Genomic DNA, 16,618 nt, shown 5'->3' on the forward strand with positions numbered 1-16,618 from the left:
GGTTCGAAAGGCGGCTTTGCCAAAGCTGCCAAGACCACATCCAGATCCCAGCTCACCATTGAGTGGTTCCTAGCTGGACGCAGGTGACAAACCCCCTTCATAAAACTGCAGACCAAGGGATGGCACCCCACTGGCCTGTCCATCCACCCCACATGGCAGGCAGATATAGCGGCCAAATACCCTCTCAGTGTAGAGGCTGCCAAGCCCTCATCCAAGAGAGACTGCAGATATTGGATGACATACTGCACCCCGCATGACTCGGGCACAACCTCAATACCAGTGCACCAAGAGCAGAGCAACCGCCAGCGCAACTGGTATGCCACGGTTGTAGCCGGCGCCCTTGTGCTCTACATGGTGTTCATTTCATCCCCTGTAGTCCTAACATGGACCATTGGTGCCTTTCAGTGGCCAAGCCCACAGACTGAGGCGGTGCGGCCTCGGATGCCACAGAGTTCCCCCGGCCTGAGGCAGCAAGTCCGGTTTCAGGGGAAGTTGCCAAGGTGTCCCACACAACAGGGACAGGAGAAGGCTGAACCAGGGTCGTCTGGGGCAGTATGGGGCCACCAGAAGCAGACGATGCTCTGCCATCCTGGTCCTGTCCAGCACAGCCTGGATCAGGGAAAAAGGGGGGAAATGCATAAAGCTCCAGCCCTGGCCAGTTGTGCGCCAGAGCATCCAAGCCCAGAGACCCTGGTGGCTCCGGCATGGAGTACCACAGGAGGCAGTGTGCATTGTCCAGGGAGGCAAACAGGTCCACCTGCGCCCTCCCGAACTTGTCCCACAGGTGCGGCACCACCTGGGGATGTAGGCTCCAGTCCCAAGGTGGCGGGCCCTCCCTCGAGGGCATATCCGTTGCCACACTCAGGATGTCAGGTACGTGCTCTGCGCGTAGAGACACTAGTTGTCCCTGAGCCCAGAGAAGTAGCTCCCGTGCTTTAAGATTGAGGTGGTGGGACCTAGGTCCACCCTGATGGTTGATGTTAGCCACCACTGTGGTGTTGTCCGTTCTCACCAGGACATGTCTCCCCTTCAGATGTGGAAGGAAAGACTGCAGGGCCAGCAGTACAGCTCAGAGCTCTAGTGTATTGATGTGCCTGCTGCTCCGAGGGGGTAGCCAACAGCTGCTGGCCAACCTGCCCTTGGTCCCCCCCCCCCCCCCCCAGCCGATGGGAGGCGTCTGTGCTGACCAGCTCCCGGTGGCACATCCTCAGCATCTCCACCCCACCTGAAAGGAGGGACAGCGCCACCTCAACAATGCCCTGAGGCCCGGTGTGGTCACCCGCAGCTGGCGGTGACGGTGGCGCTTCGTGTGCAGTGGGAGCGGAACCACCGTATAAGAGGCCGGAAATGGAGCAGGCCTAGAGGAATCAGCAACAAGGCCACCGTCAGCAAGCCCAACAGGCATTGGCAGGTCAGGGCGGATACCACCCACCCCTGCCGAAAGTGGTCGAGGCAAGATAAGATCGCCTGAACCCTTGGACTGAGTCCAAATATATGCCAATGAAGGCTACCCTCTGGGTGTGCGTCAGATGACTCTTCTTGTCGTTTACAGTAATGCCCAGCCTGCCGATGTGGGTCAGGAGCATGTCTCTGTCTGACAGGACCTCGTCCTGGTTGGGGCACAAATCAGCCAATCATCCAGGTAATTGAGGATCAACAATCCTGAGGAGGCAACATGAACCGTCTCAGGGTCTCCCGGTCCCTGCGAACCTTATCGGTCTGCTCTAGAATGTCATCAACCCCTGGGCCAAACGTCAGCCCTGGGGTGATGGGGTGAGTGGCAAATGTGCTCTGGAGAGCAGGTGGCAGACGGGATTGGGCCAGCCAGAGATGGCGCCAGGAGGTAACCACCTGCACCATGGCCCATCCGTTGGCGTGGGCCACATTCCTCTGGAGCAGGGAAAGCAGACGAGACACCTCCATCACTTCCCAGAGGATCTCCTATGTGCCCTCCTGCAGCCAGGAAAACAGAGTCTGCAGGTAGGCCTGCAGAGCCACTGGGGGCTATGAAGCCCCGCTGGCGGCTTCTGATGGCCTGTCAGCCTGGTAGCCCCGCTCACGGGGGTGAACAGTGCCAGCATCGCCCCCCAGGAACAGCCTATCACTGGCCAACAGGGAACAGCTGTCCTCGCCATCGAAGCTATCAACCTCCTGACGCAGGGCATGCGCCCTCCATTCAAGGTGGTCCCAGGGGTCCGACTCATGCCCCTGTCCAGGACTGGTAGCAGACGGGCTCTGCCTGCGGTGGCTCCGGCCACACTTCCTGGGAGGGGTACCGGGTCCAGTAGAGAGACTAACAGCTAGCTGACGCATCACTCCTGGGGGAGCTCGTCCCCAGCCTGAGCCTGGCTGACCCACTCGCGCATGGCCTCCAATCGCGCCATGTGCAGGCGTTCTGAGAACACCACACAAAACAGGCATCCAGTAGGGCGCTCCACCGCCCTCACCGTGTGGCTCAAACCCAGGCAGTGCATACAGAAGGTATGCGGATCCCCAGAGGGGATGCCACCATCATACCTGTCACAAAGGGAAGCCATATGTTCAGCCAAGCCAAGGCCACGGAGCAGGGGTCCGACGCCCTGGGAGAGCTTATGTCGTGACCCGCTTGGAGGAATAGGAACCCGGTGAGAAATAAATTACCCAGTATCTGCAAACACAGGGCCCCTGTGGGAAAAACAGGCAGACAAAAAAACATCAACCAGGTAATGGATTTGATTTGTTTTTTTTTGTTTTACGCCAACTGCAATATTACCTACCGGTTTAATGCACACGGAGTCGTAGTGTAATGCTAACGAAACAACAAACCATGGGCAGAAGATACAGATCAACCGCGTGCAGCACTCAAGAGGGGCTGGGCATGTGGCCAGCTGCTCCAGGCTGCAAACAGCCAGTGAGTATACATCCACACAAGATATTACACTTACCAAGCGAACTTCAGAAAGTTTATACCTCAAACCATACGGCCATCCGCCGAGAAAATGAAAGAGAACGTGTCGCGGCCATGGGGTCTATATATAGGGGCGGACCCCAGCCGTGACACAGGTGTACACGGGAGTAAATCCTCACCTCAAATGTATCCCTCCACCGCTGAGTGATACCAATATATTGGAGTGATCCATATAGTGAAACATAACTATCATTTTGATCTCATGGATAGTCAGTCCTTATATTCATATGTGAGAGTCCTTGTGTATACTATGTATTTGAGAGTGGTTACATTTCTCCTGCCCCATTCCTCAGCTGTTTACCAAATAAAGTGGCAGGGTGAGTGCTTTGTTAGTTTGAATCCCAGATTGCCCCTTTAAAAAAGAGGGCAGATCTGCAGGACTATTCAACATCCATGATCCAGACTTACTATCTCATAGTCAGATTTGTTTTTGGGTAGCGGGAACAGGCATCCATAGGTACGAGTTCTAGCTAGCTGTGAAATGTCCTCTTGCCCCTAACACTGGGAATTTCAGAAACACTCGAGCTGTCACACCTGGCCAGGATACCAGTCAGCATCTCTGGGATTTTTTTGTGAATGGTAGCAATGCAACTTAAGACATTTCACTTTAAACCAAGGAAATAATTTATTCAAAATGTTAATTTTTACAGTAACATTTGAATAGTATTTTGTATAATTTTCCTTCATTAGCTACTTAACCATCTTACAAACATGCAGTCATTGAAAATTGTTTTTTTCCCCACCAAAAGGGTCAGTGTGCTGTTGCTTCTCTAAATTCCTTTGGAAATGTAGGTGTCATACAAACAAGTCAGCTGTACATTATCTTTACTTGTGAAACTGACATTGCTTCAAAACTAGCAAACACATCTCTATCATTTCCACTCAATAAATGTAATGTATGTTTACAACAGTTATATATTTCAGTTTGTTTTATGACATCCTCACTTGCACATCAGAAAGGGATTCCATAATATCACTTTGATAGTCAGGATGTTGAATGAATGTTAATCTGTAATCCATCTCGTGGCCTTTACTCTTGTCTCCATAGCAATGATAGAGCATTTGGCAGGGGGTAAACAGTTCATACGTGTATGTGTTGTGGGCAGTTTAGTGAATGATGGTACGTTGGGGAGAAAGAGGGGAAAGGTGGGGACTGAGAGGGTGCGGCCTTGCTCAGCTCCATACTCAGTCCATGGCCATTGTGACAGGCATAGCGGTTTCCAGATCACGGGACTCTGAGTTCTGCAGCTCCCGACGGATCTCTGCAGAAATCTGGGGGTGTGTCTGCACCTTAAGTAGCTCCAGTAGAGCAGCCTTCTGTTCGGACGCCAAGTCGGCCTTGTAGCGCTGTGCCAGGGTAAGCAGACTCTGGTGCCACAGCACAGGAAGGACACGCTTCTCACTGCGGAAGGACAGGAAGTGGCCGACCAGGGCATCCAGGACACGGAAGGGCAGGGCGTATTTTTTATCCAGTAAGAGTCGCAGGAAGATGCTGTTGGCTCCATTGTATTCCATCTCTGCCAGTTTCAGCATGGCAGCACTGCAGAGAGAATCAGTCATTTGTTTACCGCATTATTTTCTGACAAGCCATGCTGTTCTACTACCTTAAATACTGTTGTACCATACATTCACATGAATTCCCACTTACATGATCAGCAACAGTCAAGCTGCCACGGTTAAAAACCAAGTCCCTAGCCAAGTGGCAAGCCGAGCAGTCGCATTAGGGCATCATAGACCTTACAAAATTGCACACATAACGCAGGTAAAAGAGTGTCTCTTACCTGGAGTGCAGTACAGGGATTGAGCACTTAGTGAGTATGCTGCCAATGATGATAGCCTCCCTCAGAGTACATGTTCCAGATTCACAGAGAGGTATGAGGATGCCTGAGTGAGAAAAATAGAAATGTGTGAACACACAGTAACACAAACATATGCTGGGTTAAGGGGTACAAAGTCATTACCTGGAAACAAATAGATAAAATACTGTACAACACATAGTACAAATGCACAAGAAATGTTAAAGCGGCAATATGTGACTTTTTGGGCAACCCAGCCAAATTCACAAAGAACTGAAAGAACTTTCTAAATCTGGTTCAGTCTGTGATCTGGTTAGACAATACTGCCACCTAGTGACGATGACTGTCTTTTGGCTGATTGCCAAAGTGAACTCAGAACAAAACCCACTAAGTAGTATTCTTGGCAAAAATGTTGAATACCTGACAGATAATGTGTATTATCTTAATTACTTTCACCCCCCATTATTACATCCTGGCAACCATACATTGATTATCAACCAAGCTTTTAAATTATCTACCTGACTATTTCTCTCCCCTTTGATACATGTTCTTGATTTGTCTCACCTTTGAACCATGCCCCTGGCTTGAAAAGAGCCTTCTTCAGGGCCATGTACAGGTGGAAGTTTAGTTTTTTATACTCTGCAATGTCATCTCGTATCCTTGGCAGTAGCACCAAGTTGTAGAACCGTTGGGCCATTCGCTCCTTCAGATTGGATGAGAAGATTCTGTTCAGAAAGAAGAAAAATCAAGAGTCGGTCATGAATATCCATAAGGTGCTTTCTAATAATTAAATAAAGGTTTTTAATAGATGTTAACAAATAATCCTGTTAATTTTTATCAGACCTTGTTGCCTGGTACATAGCAGCAGCAGTCCAGGTCTCAGGCTCTGTCAAGTACAGAACCTGCTCCCAGTTTGACAGCGCTGGAATGATCTTGAAAGCTTTGGGCAGCTTGCCGCTACGATATCTTGACAGAACCTGGAGCAACCGGAAAAAACAAGTTAATAATAGTTGGCAATATTCAGCCTCTGACTGAAATCTGATTAAGTGGAAAATAACAGGTGGCCAAGCAAATTAATACAGGAGGACGCAGGTGCACGGCTTACCTTGTTGACACCTTTGTACACTTCAATGATCCTTGGGTCCAGCTGGGGCATGGGTCTTCCTGACACCTCAGACATCACTGTCCCCACCTCTGTCTGCTTCTCTGTGATCTTCTCCATGATGATGTCTGCTAGAGTTCGTCTGAAAGAAAAACCAGAACAACACTGAGGAAATCCATATTCAGCTACAAAGTTATGATTATTTTTTGGAAGAGACAACATGAAATTCACTTTTATGGCATGATAGTGCTGTTGTCATTCAATTGAATCTAGGTGTCTTTAACACACAAAATAAATAAAAATACAAAAAATGGCAAATCATTCATCATCAAGATTTTTCACCGCAATAAAGGTTTTTAGCTCAGTGGTTTGGCACAGAGTTTTGGGGCCTCATACTGTACCTCATGGGAGGATTCTTGTTCATGAACATCTGCATAGCTTTCTCATCCTCTGGGTCCACCACCACTTCTGTCCCACAGTTTGCCTCTTCCTCCTCACTGGCCCCGGCTTCACCCAGTGCCGGCCACTCCTCATCAGAGTCTGCATCCTGAGAATCTGGCCCTGCAAGGATATAAGACAACATCCATATTCCATTAAATTGTACCACCAGTATAACTGAGCATAGCACAACACTTCAAGAATAATAATGACTGGAATTGACCTCCACGCAAAAGTTCTCAGTAGTCAAGTGTAAAGTAATGTGTGGTTGTTGTGGATAGCTAGCTAGCAAGACAAAAAGACAAAATGACAAAAGCAGATAAGCATTTTCTGGCTTGCAAATCCACCTCAACGTTACCTAAAAAAGTGGCTTGCTTTTTCTTGACCTCTGGTGCCAAACCATATTCTGTCTGTAGTTCTTCTTGTTGGATTCGTGCCTGCTCCAGGATCTTCCTTGATAGGCGTTCGTCCACGTACTCGTCTTCATCTTCTCCCCGTTGATCCCTGGTCTTCACTCGGCCATGTACTCGAACCATATCCCCTTGAAGAATCTGGTCAGCAAGCGCAACCATTCCGTCGCCACTTTTCTCCCCACCTCCTCCTTTGGGTTTCTTCACTTTCGGCATCTGTGCTAGTTTATTATACAGACCTGTTCGAAATGTACTATTAATCTAGCTAGCTAGTTTAACAATTCATAAAGTAGCTAATGTGGAAATTCTCACCAAAGTTCCAGTCAACACACGTGCTTTTTTTTATCCAACGGAAGTGACGTACTATCGGAGGCGAAACATAATACCAGAGAGATTTAGAAAAGGAAACAGCGCATATGTCTTTGGTATGTATTACTGGATATATTGGAATGTTCCATCTTCAAAAAATGTATATGAACAAAATAAGTGTATTAAAATGTTCTTCGCACGAGAAAAACGTAGGCGCAGACAGATTACCTAATTTCCTCCTAATACCGGAAACAGACAATTTTTCAGCAGGAAGCGTGTTCAATTTCGTAGTAAGAAAATAACAAACGTCTTGAATCAATGGGGGTGACTTGGTGAGATTCTTTTTTTAATCAAACTTGTATCTAACAAAATATAAATTGCTAGCTAGCTACGTTACTTATCACACCTGGTATTTTACATGGCCCTAGATCCCATGTGGATCTACATGGAACAGTACACAACTCAATGATCTGTCACCTGGTTGATTTTTCTTCCAAGCTTCCTATCATCTTACATCACCATTCAGATCTGACATTGTTTCAATATGTGATTTTTGGAAATCAGTAAGTTAATGCTGAACAATATCTTAATGTTATTAACAGTTATACTCTGTGTGCTGTCTCCCTTGCTTAGTGTGTGTCAGGTGCCTTTGGCAGAGGGAAAGAGTGTGCAGCAGACAATAGACATTCTGCACAAGAAGTTGGAGCAGTTGGGCGCTGTGAAGCAGGGAAACTTTACTGTGGACTGTGAGACGTACCATGCCACAGGAAATGCCAGCGGTAACTAAAGTTGTACTGCAAAGCTATGACATAAACAAAATTGTCTTTCATATCCTATCATGTAATCCATTGGACTACATCCTTCAAATACCCACAAGGGGGCAACAACCGTCTTTCTTTTCTCTCTGTTTGTCACAGGCCAGCCCACCAAACTCCTGTATGTGATGCATAACTCAGAAACCCCCCTGAGCTGCTTAGCCCTGTTTGAAGGAGGTCCCTGCCTCACAGCAGATGGAAACTTTGACGTGCTCATGATTAAGCTGAAAAGCCACTTCCAGAACGCCAAGGGGCATAAGGTAGAGAGCCGTGGTTCCCGCTACCGCTATTGTGATTTCCTGATAAAGGTTGGAGCAGTAACAATGAGCTCCAGCGCGAGGGGCATTTCAGTAGAGGTGAGTGGTCTGTACAGCCAATTATCAAAATGGAGGGTAAAGGGGGTTTTTGATCTGTGTTACACTTTTTCTAAACTGATGTCCACGATCAAATCTCTTTATTTGTTTAGGTGGAGTACTGTCCCTGTGTGGTCCCTGGGGACTGCTGGAACCTGATGAAAGAGTTCATGCAAAGCTTTCTGGGCCCCAGCATCCCGGAGCTGCCCTCTGTGTTCGCCACCAAGCCTGAGGGCCTCTATGTGCCCGCGGACTGTGTTGACACCATGACCCAGTACCTGGAGTTGTTCAGCAAAGTGCGCAAACAGCAGGTGCTCCCAGGGACCACGCGTTGACATCTTCATGGCAGCAGGAATGTCCTGGATAATCTCAGATGATAAAGAAGCACCACCAAGAGGACAGCAGTACTTCCTCCACACCCCAACACAAGCAACATGTAATCTTAAACCACAATGTTGTGTAACTTAAATTGTACTGAGTGTCAGTACAGCAACTCAAACTGATCAAAGGATTTCACAACCACTGCAAGGAATATATCATGGCAAAAATGAGAACAAAACCTTACTGGTTGAAGTCTGAACTCTTGAAGGAATAATGCTGTGTCCCAAATGTTTTGTGGATTATCCTTGTGAGTAATTGGTTTAAAGGACCTTCAGTTTAGATACCAATGTTGTATCTGGGCATTACGGTCCTACTAATAGTTGGTCATTTTGATTTAAAAATTGTCTGACAACACTTTGTAACACAGTTTTTTTAAACTCAATAAACCTATGTTTACCTTACTTGATTAAGCTCCTCTTTTTCGTAACAATATTTTCGGAAATATATTAGACTTATTAAACATATGCATTTTTCGTATCCTGTTGCTGGTGTTTTTCACCAAGTACAGTCCTGTCGTGAATGGTTTATAGGGGACTTTGTCAGCTGTTATGAATGGGAAAAGTATGCCAATAATGTATCAGTCTCCAGGTGAAAAGCCATGACTTGTAAAAATGGCATTGGGTTTACCAACTGAGCTCATGAGGACTACTATGGGTAATAAAAAAAATGGTTTGGTATGGTAATAATAACCATCCGATCAGTTTGGATCTTTTCCCGACCATAGTAATGAACGCTACATCCTGTCTGTACCAATGAGAGCTAAAGCTCGACGGAAGAGGGATCAGTTCAATCCAATCAGAATGACTTGATTCCAGGACCGAAATAGTTCGGTTGTCTCGAGGTCTAAAACAGCTTTCGCGTGCAGATGATGGCGGTAAATAGAAGCGAAATTCATTTAGTATTTTTTTACAAATACAACAAACAGTTATTTTATGGATCAACTACTGACATTGTCGTGAACTGTTTTGTCAACCTCTGAAAGTTATGGGTTCATGTTACCGTTAGCTAGATAGCTACATTGCAGGTTTTCTGAGAATCAGTGACTTTATTTGTATGTTGACCTCCCGGTGTTTTGTTTGAAGATGTACTCAAAAGTTTATATACGACACATTTAGCTTTGTTTACATTGCGGCTCTGTGGATTCTAGCTAGCAAGCTAGCTAGTTAGATGACAAAACCGCAGTGATTGTTTTCCCCCCTCCGTGTAGTCAACCATATCAACTAGAAGTTGTTCAGTGTTCACAAGAGTGGATTTCAGACTAGTCTTTGTTCTGATGGCTAGCAAGCCTAGCTAGCTTAGCAAACGCTAGCCATTAGGCTATTGTTTCCCTGCAATGTGTTAAACTAAATAAATACATTACACCGGTATAAGGGACACCATTGAGGTGTTTTTTTTTACATTTTCTTTATTTGATCACAATGTCGGCTATTGTACCATTAGCCAAATGATTGAAGAAATACAGTGAATGTGTTGTAAAACTTAATCGCCCTAGCTAGCTAACCTTCATAGCTAGCTAGCTTGGTAGTTAACGTTAGCTAACGTTACCAACAAGTAGCTAGATATATGTATATTGGCGAGCTAGTTAATGTTATAGCTAATTAAACATGACAATAAGTTGGAACTTGCTAGTTAAGTGAACAAGAACACACTCTCTAACCCGCGTCGAGTGGTCAGCTGGAGTGAGTAGCTAACGTTACATTTTCATTGTGGCACGAGCCGAGACGCCACGTTATATGGCAAAACTGGTGCCAGTTGGCGAGCCAAGATGGAAAACTGCTAACCTAAGTTAGCTAGTTAGTAGTTTGAATCGAACGAAATGATTGGTCGCCAAACCAATGCATGTTGACCAGCAGAAAAAAAGTATGCAGTTTGATCCCTTTGTTTGTTGTTATGGATAAATCGATTGTTTCTTCATTTTAAGTCAGACTAATAGTGTTAAACTGCTCATCTCAATTGCCTAACATGATTATGATTTGTTTATAAACTGTGTTAAATTCTGCTAAGAAACTGTCGAGTAAATGTTCAGACTTAGTGAACTAGCTACATGCTTTAAGTTTGTTAGAAACGTATTTGCTTTGCTCAAATTAATGGCTCAATCTGTCAACTGTTATGTAAAAAAAAAAACTTGCTATACAAGCACAACCTCTTTTCTGATTTTATTTTCAGTTTATTCAGGATCCTGAACCAGACATGAGTGAAGCTGATTGATTTCACCTGTGAAGGTCCCTTTGCTTATGTTGAAAGAACACGGACTTAAATCAGCGCACAGTGTTTTTTACAGTAAGTAAAACAAGCTTACATGGTTTTCAAGTTCATATTCTTAGTCCTCAATCTTTTCCACGCCCTACACCAGTCAGTTTACTTTCAAATAGAGAACACATTTTGTATTTAGCATATCTGAAATGAAGCGGTTGATTTCTATCCCTGTGATTTACTGAAGTTGATCTCCTTTTCCCTCCTGCAGGATGAGCTGCTGCTTGGCACAGAGGCGTGTGTCCTGACGCTGTGGGCAGGCACATGTGCATCTGGAGAGATGGACCGCTGTAAGCACGTGGGGCGTCTTCGCCTAGGCCACGAACACTCCATCCTCAACTCACAGAAATGGCACTGCATGGACTGCTGCACCACAGAGTCAGTGTGGGCCTGTCTCAAGTGCTCTCACGTGGCCTGTGGCCGCTTCATGGAAGAGCACTCCCTCAAACACTTCCAGGAGTCAAACCACCCCCTGGCCATGGAAGTGCGGGAGCTGGACGTCTTCTGCTTCGCCTGTGGAGACTATGTGCTCAACGACAATGCTGAAGGAGACCTCAAGCTCCTGCGGGGGGCGCTCTCCACTGTGCGTAGCCCTGGCAGGCGCTCCCTGCGCTCCTCTGCAGGGGGTGACTGCAACCCCTGGGTGGGCGAGAGCGGGCCCCAGCCTGCCATGCAGACGGCCCTGTGGCACCGAAGGAAGGTGCTGCTGGGGAAGATGCTGCGCCGCTGGAGGAACCGGCAGCAGGAGGAACAGTGCCAGCGGGAGGAGAAACTCGAGCAGGAGAAGGAGGAGGTCCGGCGCCAGAAGAATGAGATGAAGAGGAGACTCATGGGAGAGCTGGCCAATGTGCCGCCCAGGAAGAGTGCCAGGCTGCTCACCCAGGCGCCCCGCTCAACCATCACACTTATCCCCCTGAAGTTCCGTGACCCTCCGGAGCGTCTGCCTCCGCCTAAAAAACCCTCCCTTCTATCCCTGAAGCCACCCAGCAATGGCAGGACTCGTAAACTCAAAGTACGGAGGTACTACTCCTCCCATAAAGCGACCCGTCGTAGACTGGCCCCGGGGGTCACTGGGCTACGCAACCTTGGGAACACGTGCTACATGAACTCTATCTTACAGGTGCTGAGCCACCTGCAGAAATTCAGGGAGTGCTTCCTCACATTGGACATGTGTGAGACTGAGGAGCTGCTGGCCAAGACAAACCAGGGTGTGGCTGGGGCTGTGGTGGGGAGTGGTAGTGCAGCCACACCAGGCTGCCCTCTGGGACGTGGCATGGGGAAGGCAGCCAGTGGGGGTCTCCCTGCTGTCAGCAAGCAGAGCTCGCCCCCCTGCCTAAACGCAGCAGAGCTGGTCCAGCCCAAGGAGCCGCGATCCTCCACCCGCCAGCAGATGTCACTGTGCCACGAGCTGCACACACTGTTCAGGGTCATGTGGTCTGGCCGATGGTCGTTGGTGTCGCCCTTTGCCATGCTGCACTCTGTGTGGAACCTGATCCCAGCGTTCCGCGGCTACGACCAGCAGGATGCCCAGGAGTTCCTGTGTGAGCTGCTGGACAAGGTGCAGCAAGAGCTGGAGTCAGAAGGCAGCAAGCGCAGGATTGTCATCCCTATCACCCAGAGGAAGCTGTCCAAGCAGGTGCTCAAGGTCCTCAACACGATCTTTCACGGACAGCTACTCAGCCAGGTAAGCGACTCTACTCATTCCCATGACAACAGTACTCAACACATTCATTTAGGTTTGACCTTCAGCACCCTATCATGGCTGAGGGTATTCATTTGTTTATTAATCACAGTTGCAAACCAGGACTTAGATGTCGGCTCTGTCTGGTTTTTCAAACAATAACCCCTTGGTGAAATGTTTGCTTGGGTATTCCTTTATCCCTCCAGGTGACTTGTCTGTCCTGTAAGCACAAGTCGAACACGGTGGAGCCATTCTGGGACCTGTCCCTGGAGTTCCCGGAGCGTTACCACAGCACGGAGAAGGGCTCGGCTGCGTCTCTGGCCAACCAGCGCAGCTGCTCCCTCACTGAGATGCTGGCCAAGTTCACTGAGACAGAGGCTCTGGAGGGCAGCATCTATGCTTGCAACCACTGCAACAGTTAGTACTGGGACAGAGACTAATGTCTGTTAATGGAATAGACAAATCCTCCTGTACTGTATTTTGCTGTTCTTTTTATTCAGCTATTCGACCAGAATCATGGTTAGGGAAGTAGTCCTATAGAGAGCAATAGTAATGGCGTCTTTTTGTAGGCACTAATGCCGCCATGGTTTGTTGGACAAAGCCTATGGGGAAATTAATGGAGTTTTTGTAGGTTTTGGATACACGCTGAAAATAATGTCTGTGATGAGCACAAGCTTAGGAGATCTTATACATTTTGTTCTATGAGATCTTAATCAACTGAAGTCACTTTTTGAATTTTTAAGCATTTAATTAAAAAAAAGCACAAAGGCGTCATTCATAAAGATCATGTTATTAACTGACTGATATTATCTCATAGAACAAAACCTATAAGATCTCCTAAGTATGTGTTTTCCCATAGGAATGGCTGAATGAACCCGAGGTAACTAAATTCTGTTTTCTAGGACTACAAGCTGGGGAGCACTATTGTGTGTTTCTCATTTCGAGCTAGGTTTTATTTGACTAATTAGCCAATTGATTGATATTGAAAGTGAAACTGAGTTTGTGCTTTTAGGGTACTCACAATATAGTTCTGCTTTTCTAGTGGTCACGTACTGTACCTCCATGTCACACAAATGTTACACGTATGTGACCTGTATGTTTTATAATTGTCAGGGAAAAGACGGAAGACGTCCCACAAGCCCCTGGTTCTGTCAGAGGCATGTAAGCAGCTGCTGATCTACCGCCTACCTCAGGTTCTACGGCTGCACCTCAAACGCTTCAGGTTAGCCCCTGAACTTTAGTCCATACTGGTCATTCAGAGCATTTATTACATTTGCAGGAAGCATGTATTCAAACACCCAGTTTGTCTACTGCATTTGAAGACTTAGTCTGCTTACACAGTCAAGATTTACACCCACCGATTGTCTGTACTTCTTGGTTTCCAAATGTGTGTTATGGTTTAGTTGGTAGGATTGGATATTTCTGCAAGGGGATGTCTTGTAACAAGGACAAGCATAAAACCAATCCCTGTTCTGTGACAGATGGTCAGGCCGGAACCACAGGGAGAAGATTGGCGTCCATGTGGCCTTTGACCAGGTTTTGAACATAGAGCCCTACTGCTGCACTGACTCGGGCCAGTCGGTTCACAGAGAGGGCTACACCTACGACCTGTCTGCTGTAGTCATGCACCACGGGAAAGGCTTTGGCTCAGGGCACTACACGGCATACTGCTACAACACCGAGGGAGGTAAGTGGGACCAAGATACCAGAAACTTGCATCCAAGCTAACAACTCTGTCTTAGAATAGCCTGTAATAACTCTCATAAACGTTTTGCTCCGAATATTTAGTATTTTCGATTTTTTTTTAACCTTTATTTAACTAGGCAAGTCAGTTAAGAACAAATACTTATTTTCAATGACGGCCTAGGAACAGTGGATTAACTGCCTTGTTCAGGGACAGAACGACAGATTTTTACCTTGTCAGCTCGGGGATTCGATCTTGCAACCTTTCGGTTACTGGTCCAACGCTCTAACCACTAGGTTACCTGCTGCCCCGTATAACCTGATACTGTGAGATTACATTAGTTGCTGTTGGGACTGTAGGTGGCACAGTTTACCAAGCCGTAACCAGCCCTCTCCCTGTGTTTGTTTCCAGGTTTCTGGGTCCACTGTAATGACTCTGAGATGAACGTGTGCAGTGTGGAGGAGGTGTGCAACACTCAGGCCTACATTTTGTTCTATACCCAGAGGTCTGCCTAGGCCCCTCTCCCTCCTACACCCTAGACCAGGGTGTACTACCTGACTGATGTCTACCTAGTCTGGGGGACTGAGACCTATATCTGTGTCTGTTGCCTAGAGGTCTGCCTGGGCATGTTACACTCCCTCTACCAGGCTACATCCTGGTTTACACCTAGATTTCCCTTGGCTTGAAACAACTCAGCCCACATTTGTTGAGTCTGGTATGCTAACAGCCATGTGAGAGCTACTGAACGTTGTACCACAAGGGAAGGCAATGTTGATCACGGTTAGTTATATATTTCACCAGGTGTCAAAGTGCTTTACATTGTATAGGAGTTAACTTGCCTCATCCTCACCAATGTTTATCTCCCTCCTGGGGTGATGAACACAAGCCATTTGGAACGGAATAGGAAATCTTCTGTGGCTAAACTAATTGAGTTTCCTTTGTGGCTCAGGATCAGAGATTATTAATTGCATCAGGTGATTCAGAGCCTGCGTGGATTACGGCAAGCCTGCAGATACTATCAGACACTCCATAACCAATGTTGCCTAGCCTACCTCTGTTCTGTATTCTCAACCACAATGAGATGTCAGCCAAGGGCATTTTAGTCTCCAACTCAGTGTCATCTGTATCTCACTATGACCTCTCTCGTTCTGACACGTTCTGCTGTGGATATCTCAGGCTTAAAGGCCTTGGTCTGGGCCAACAGAATGAACGGTATATATGGTGTGTAGATATTCCTGTATGTACTCCGTTTCCCTACCTTGAACAGAGGTATGGAGTTGTGTGTCAGAAAGCTACTTTGGAGATGGATGGGAACTGTATTGAGCCAACTGGCGTCATGCTGCACCTTTTATGGAGGAGGGGCTTAGGTCGTTGATCCCATGATCAATGGGCTCCTTCTGATCTTTTATTGACTTCTATGTCATGTGGCAGCTCTCTTCTCCTCCTACCTTAATTGTAGAGGCTAGTTTAGGCTCTGGTTGGAGTCCGGTGCACTGTAACTCTGTTCATGGGTAGAAATGGATGGAAGAATGAAACAAAGGACTGAGATATTGGAGAGTGTGTTGTTGGGATAATTGTTTGGGTTAAGAGGGGTATCCATTTCACTGGAGTGGAGCACCTGCAAGCAATATATGTGTGACATCATGACATGAAATCAAGATAAAATCAGGAATTCTTCAGCTTTGTAATACGTAGTTTTTTTCTACTCTGCTGTTTCTATTTGGGGTCTTAGTTTGCCAGGTTCCCAAGAGTTATTGTACTGCTGGTCTTGATATGAATCAAATACACTGAACAAAAATATAAACGCAACATGCAACAATTTCAAAGATTTTACTGAGTTAGAGTGTATATATAAGGAAATCAGTCAATTGAAATGAATTCATTAGCCCCTAATCTATGGATTTCACATGACAGAGAATACAGATATGGATCGGTTGGTCACAGATACATTAAAAAAAAAGGTAGGGGTGTGGATCAGAAAACCAGTCAGTATCTGGTGTGAACACTATTTGCCTCATCTCAACACATCTACTTCGCATAGAATTTATCAGGCTGTTGATTGTGGCCTGTGGAATGTTGTCCCACTCCTCTTCAATGGCTGTGGGAAGTTGCTGGATATTGTCGGGAACTTGAACACGCTGTCGTACACTTCAATCCAGAGCATCCCAAACATGCTCAATGGGTGACATGTCTTGTGCGTAAGCAGGCCATGAAAGAACTGTGGCGTTTTCAGCTTCCAGGAATTCTGTGCAGATCCTTGCGACATGGGGCCGTGCATTATCATACTGAAACATTAGGTGATGGCGGCGGCTGAATGGCATGACAATGGGCTGCAGGATCTCGGCACGGTATCTCTGCATTTAAATTGACATCGATAAAATGCAAACCCACAGTTTCATCTACTTTCCTATAGTCCCTCAACATGAGCCATCTGTAGCTTTGTGTTGTG

At 46.8% G+C, this 16,618-nt stretch overlaps 3 protein-coding genes across 4 annotated transcripts; 2 read left to right on the top strand and 1 right to left on the bottom strand.

The window, feature by feature from the left end:
• Positions 1 to 3,547: 3,547 nt before the first annotated feature.
• On the bottom strand, positions 3,548 to 7,060 carry bysl (bystin-like). The gene is made up of 7 exons (XM_029775272.1): positions 6,642 to 7,060; positions 6,247 to 6,406; positions 5,849 to 5,987; positions 5,587 to 5,720; positions 5,308 to 5,468; positions 4,729 to 4,831; positions 3,548 to 4,487 (listed from the first exon to the last, which is right to left on the bottom strand). The coding sequence occupies exons 1-7, from the start codon at positions 6,907 to 6,909 to the stop codon at positions 4,133 to 4,135; spliced, it is 1,320 nt and encodes a 439-aa protein (XP_029631132.1). The 5' UTR covers positions 6,910 to 7,060; the 3' UTR covers positions 3,548 to 4,132.
• A 169-nt stretch (positions 7,061 to 7,229) lies between these two features.
• med20 (mediator complex subunit 20) lies at positions 7,230 to 8,952 on the top strand. Its single transcript, XM_029775273.1, has 4 exons — positions 7,230 to 7,334; positions 7,636 to 7,781; positions 7,920 to 8,173; positions 8,284 to 8,952. Exons 1-4 carry the CDS (start codon positions 7,321 to 7,323, stop codon positions 8,503 to 8,505), a joined length of 636 nt encoding a protein of 211 aa, XP_029631133.1. The 5' UTR covers positions 7,230 to 7,320; the 3' UTR covers positions 8,506 to 8,952.
• Positions 8,953 to 9,341: 389 nt separating this feature from the next.
• On the top strand, positions 9,342 to 15,988 carry usp49 (ubiquitin specific peptidase 49). 2 transcript variants are annotated; one of them, XM_029775270.1, is made up of 7 exons: positions 9,342 to 9,425; positions 10,718 to 10,831; positions 11,016 to 12,488; positions 12,692 to 12,902; positions 13,599 to 13,707; positions 13,967 to 14,172; positions 14,581 to 15,988. In XM_029775270.1, the coding sequence occupies exons 3-7, from the start codon at positions 11,085 to 11,087 to the stop codon at positions 14,682 to 14,684; spliced, it is 2,034 nt and encodes a 677-aa protein (XP_029631130.1). In that variant the 5' UTR covers positions 9,342 to 9,425; positions 10,718 to 10,831; positions 11,016 to 11,084; the 3' UTR covers positions 14,685 to 15,988. The 2 variants fall into 2 exon arrangements, with proteins under 2 accessions (XP_029631130.1, XP_029631131.1); XM_029775271.1 differs by lacking the exon at positions 9,342 to 9,425 and adding an exon at positions 9,432 to 10,411.
• Positions 15,989 to 16,618: the final 630 nt, after the last annotated feature.

This window comes from Salmo trutta, chromosome 14, assembly GCF_901001165.1.
Source record: "Salmo trutta chromosome 14, fSalTru1.1, whole genome shotgun sequence".
Classification (NCBI taxonomy): Eukaryota; Metazoa; Chordata; class Actinopteri; order Salmoniformes; family Salmonidae; genus Salmo; species Salmo trutta.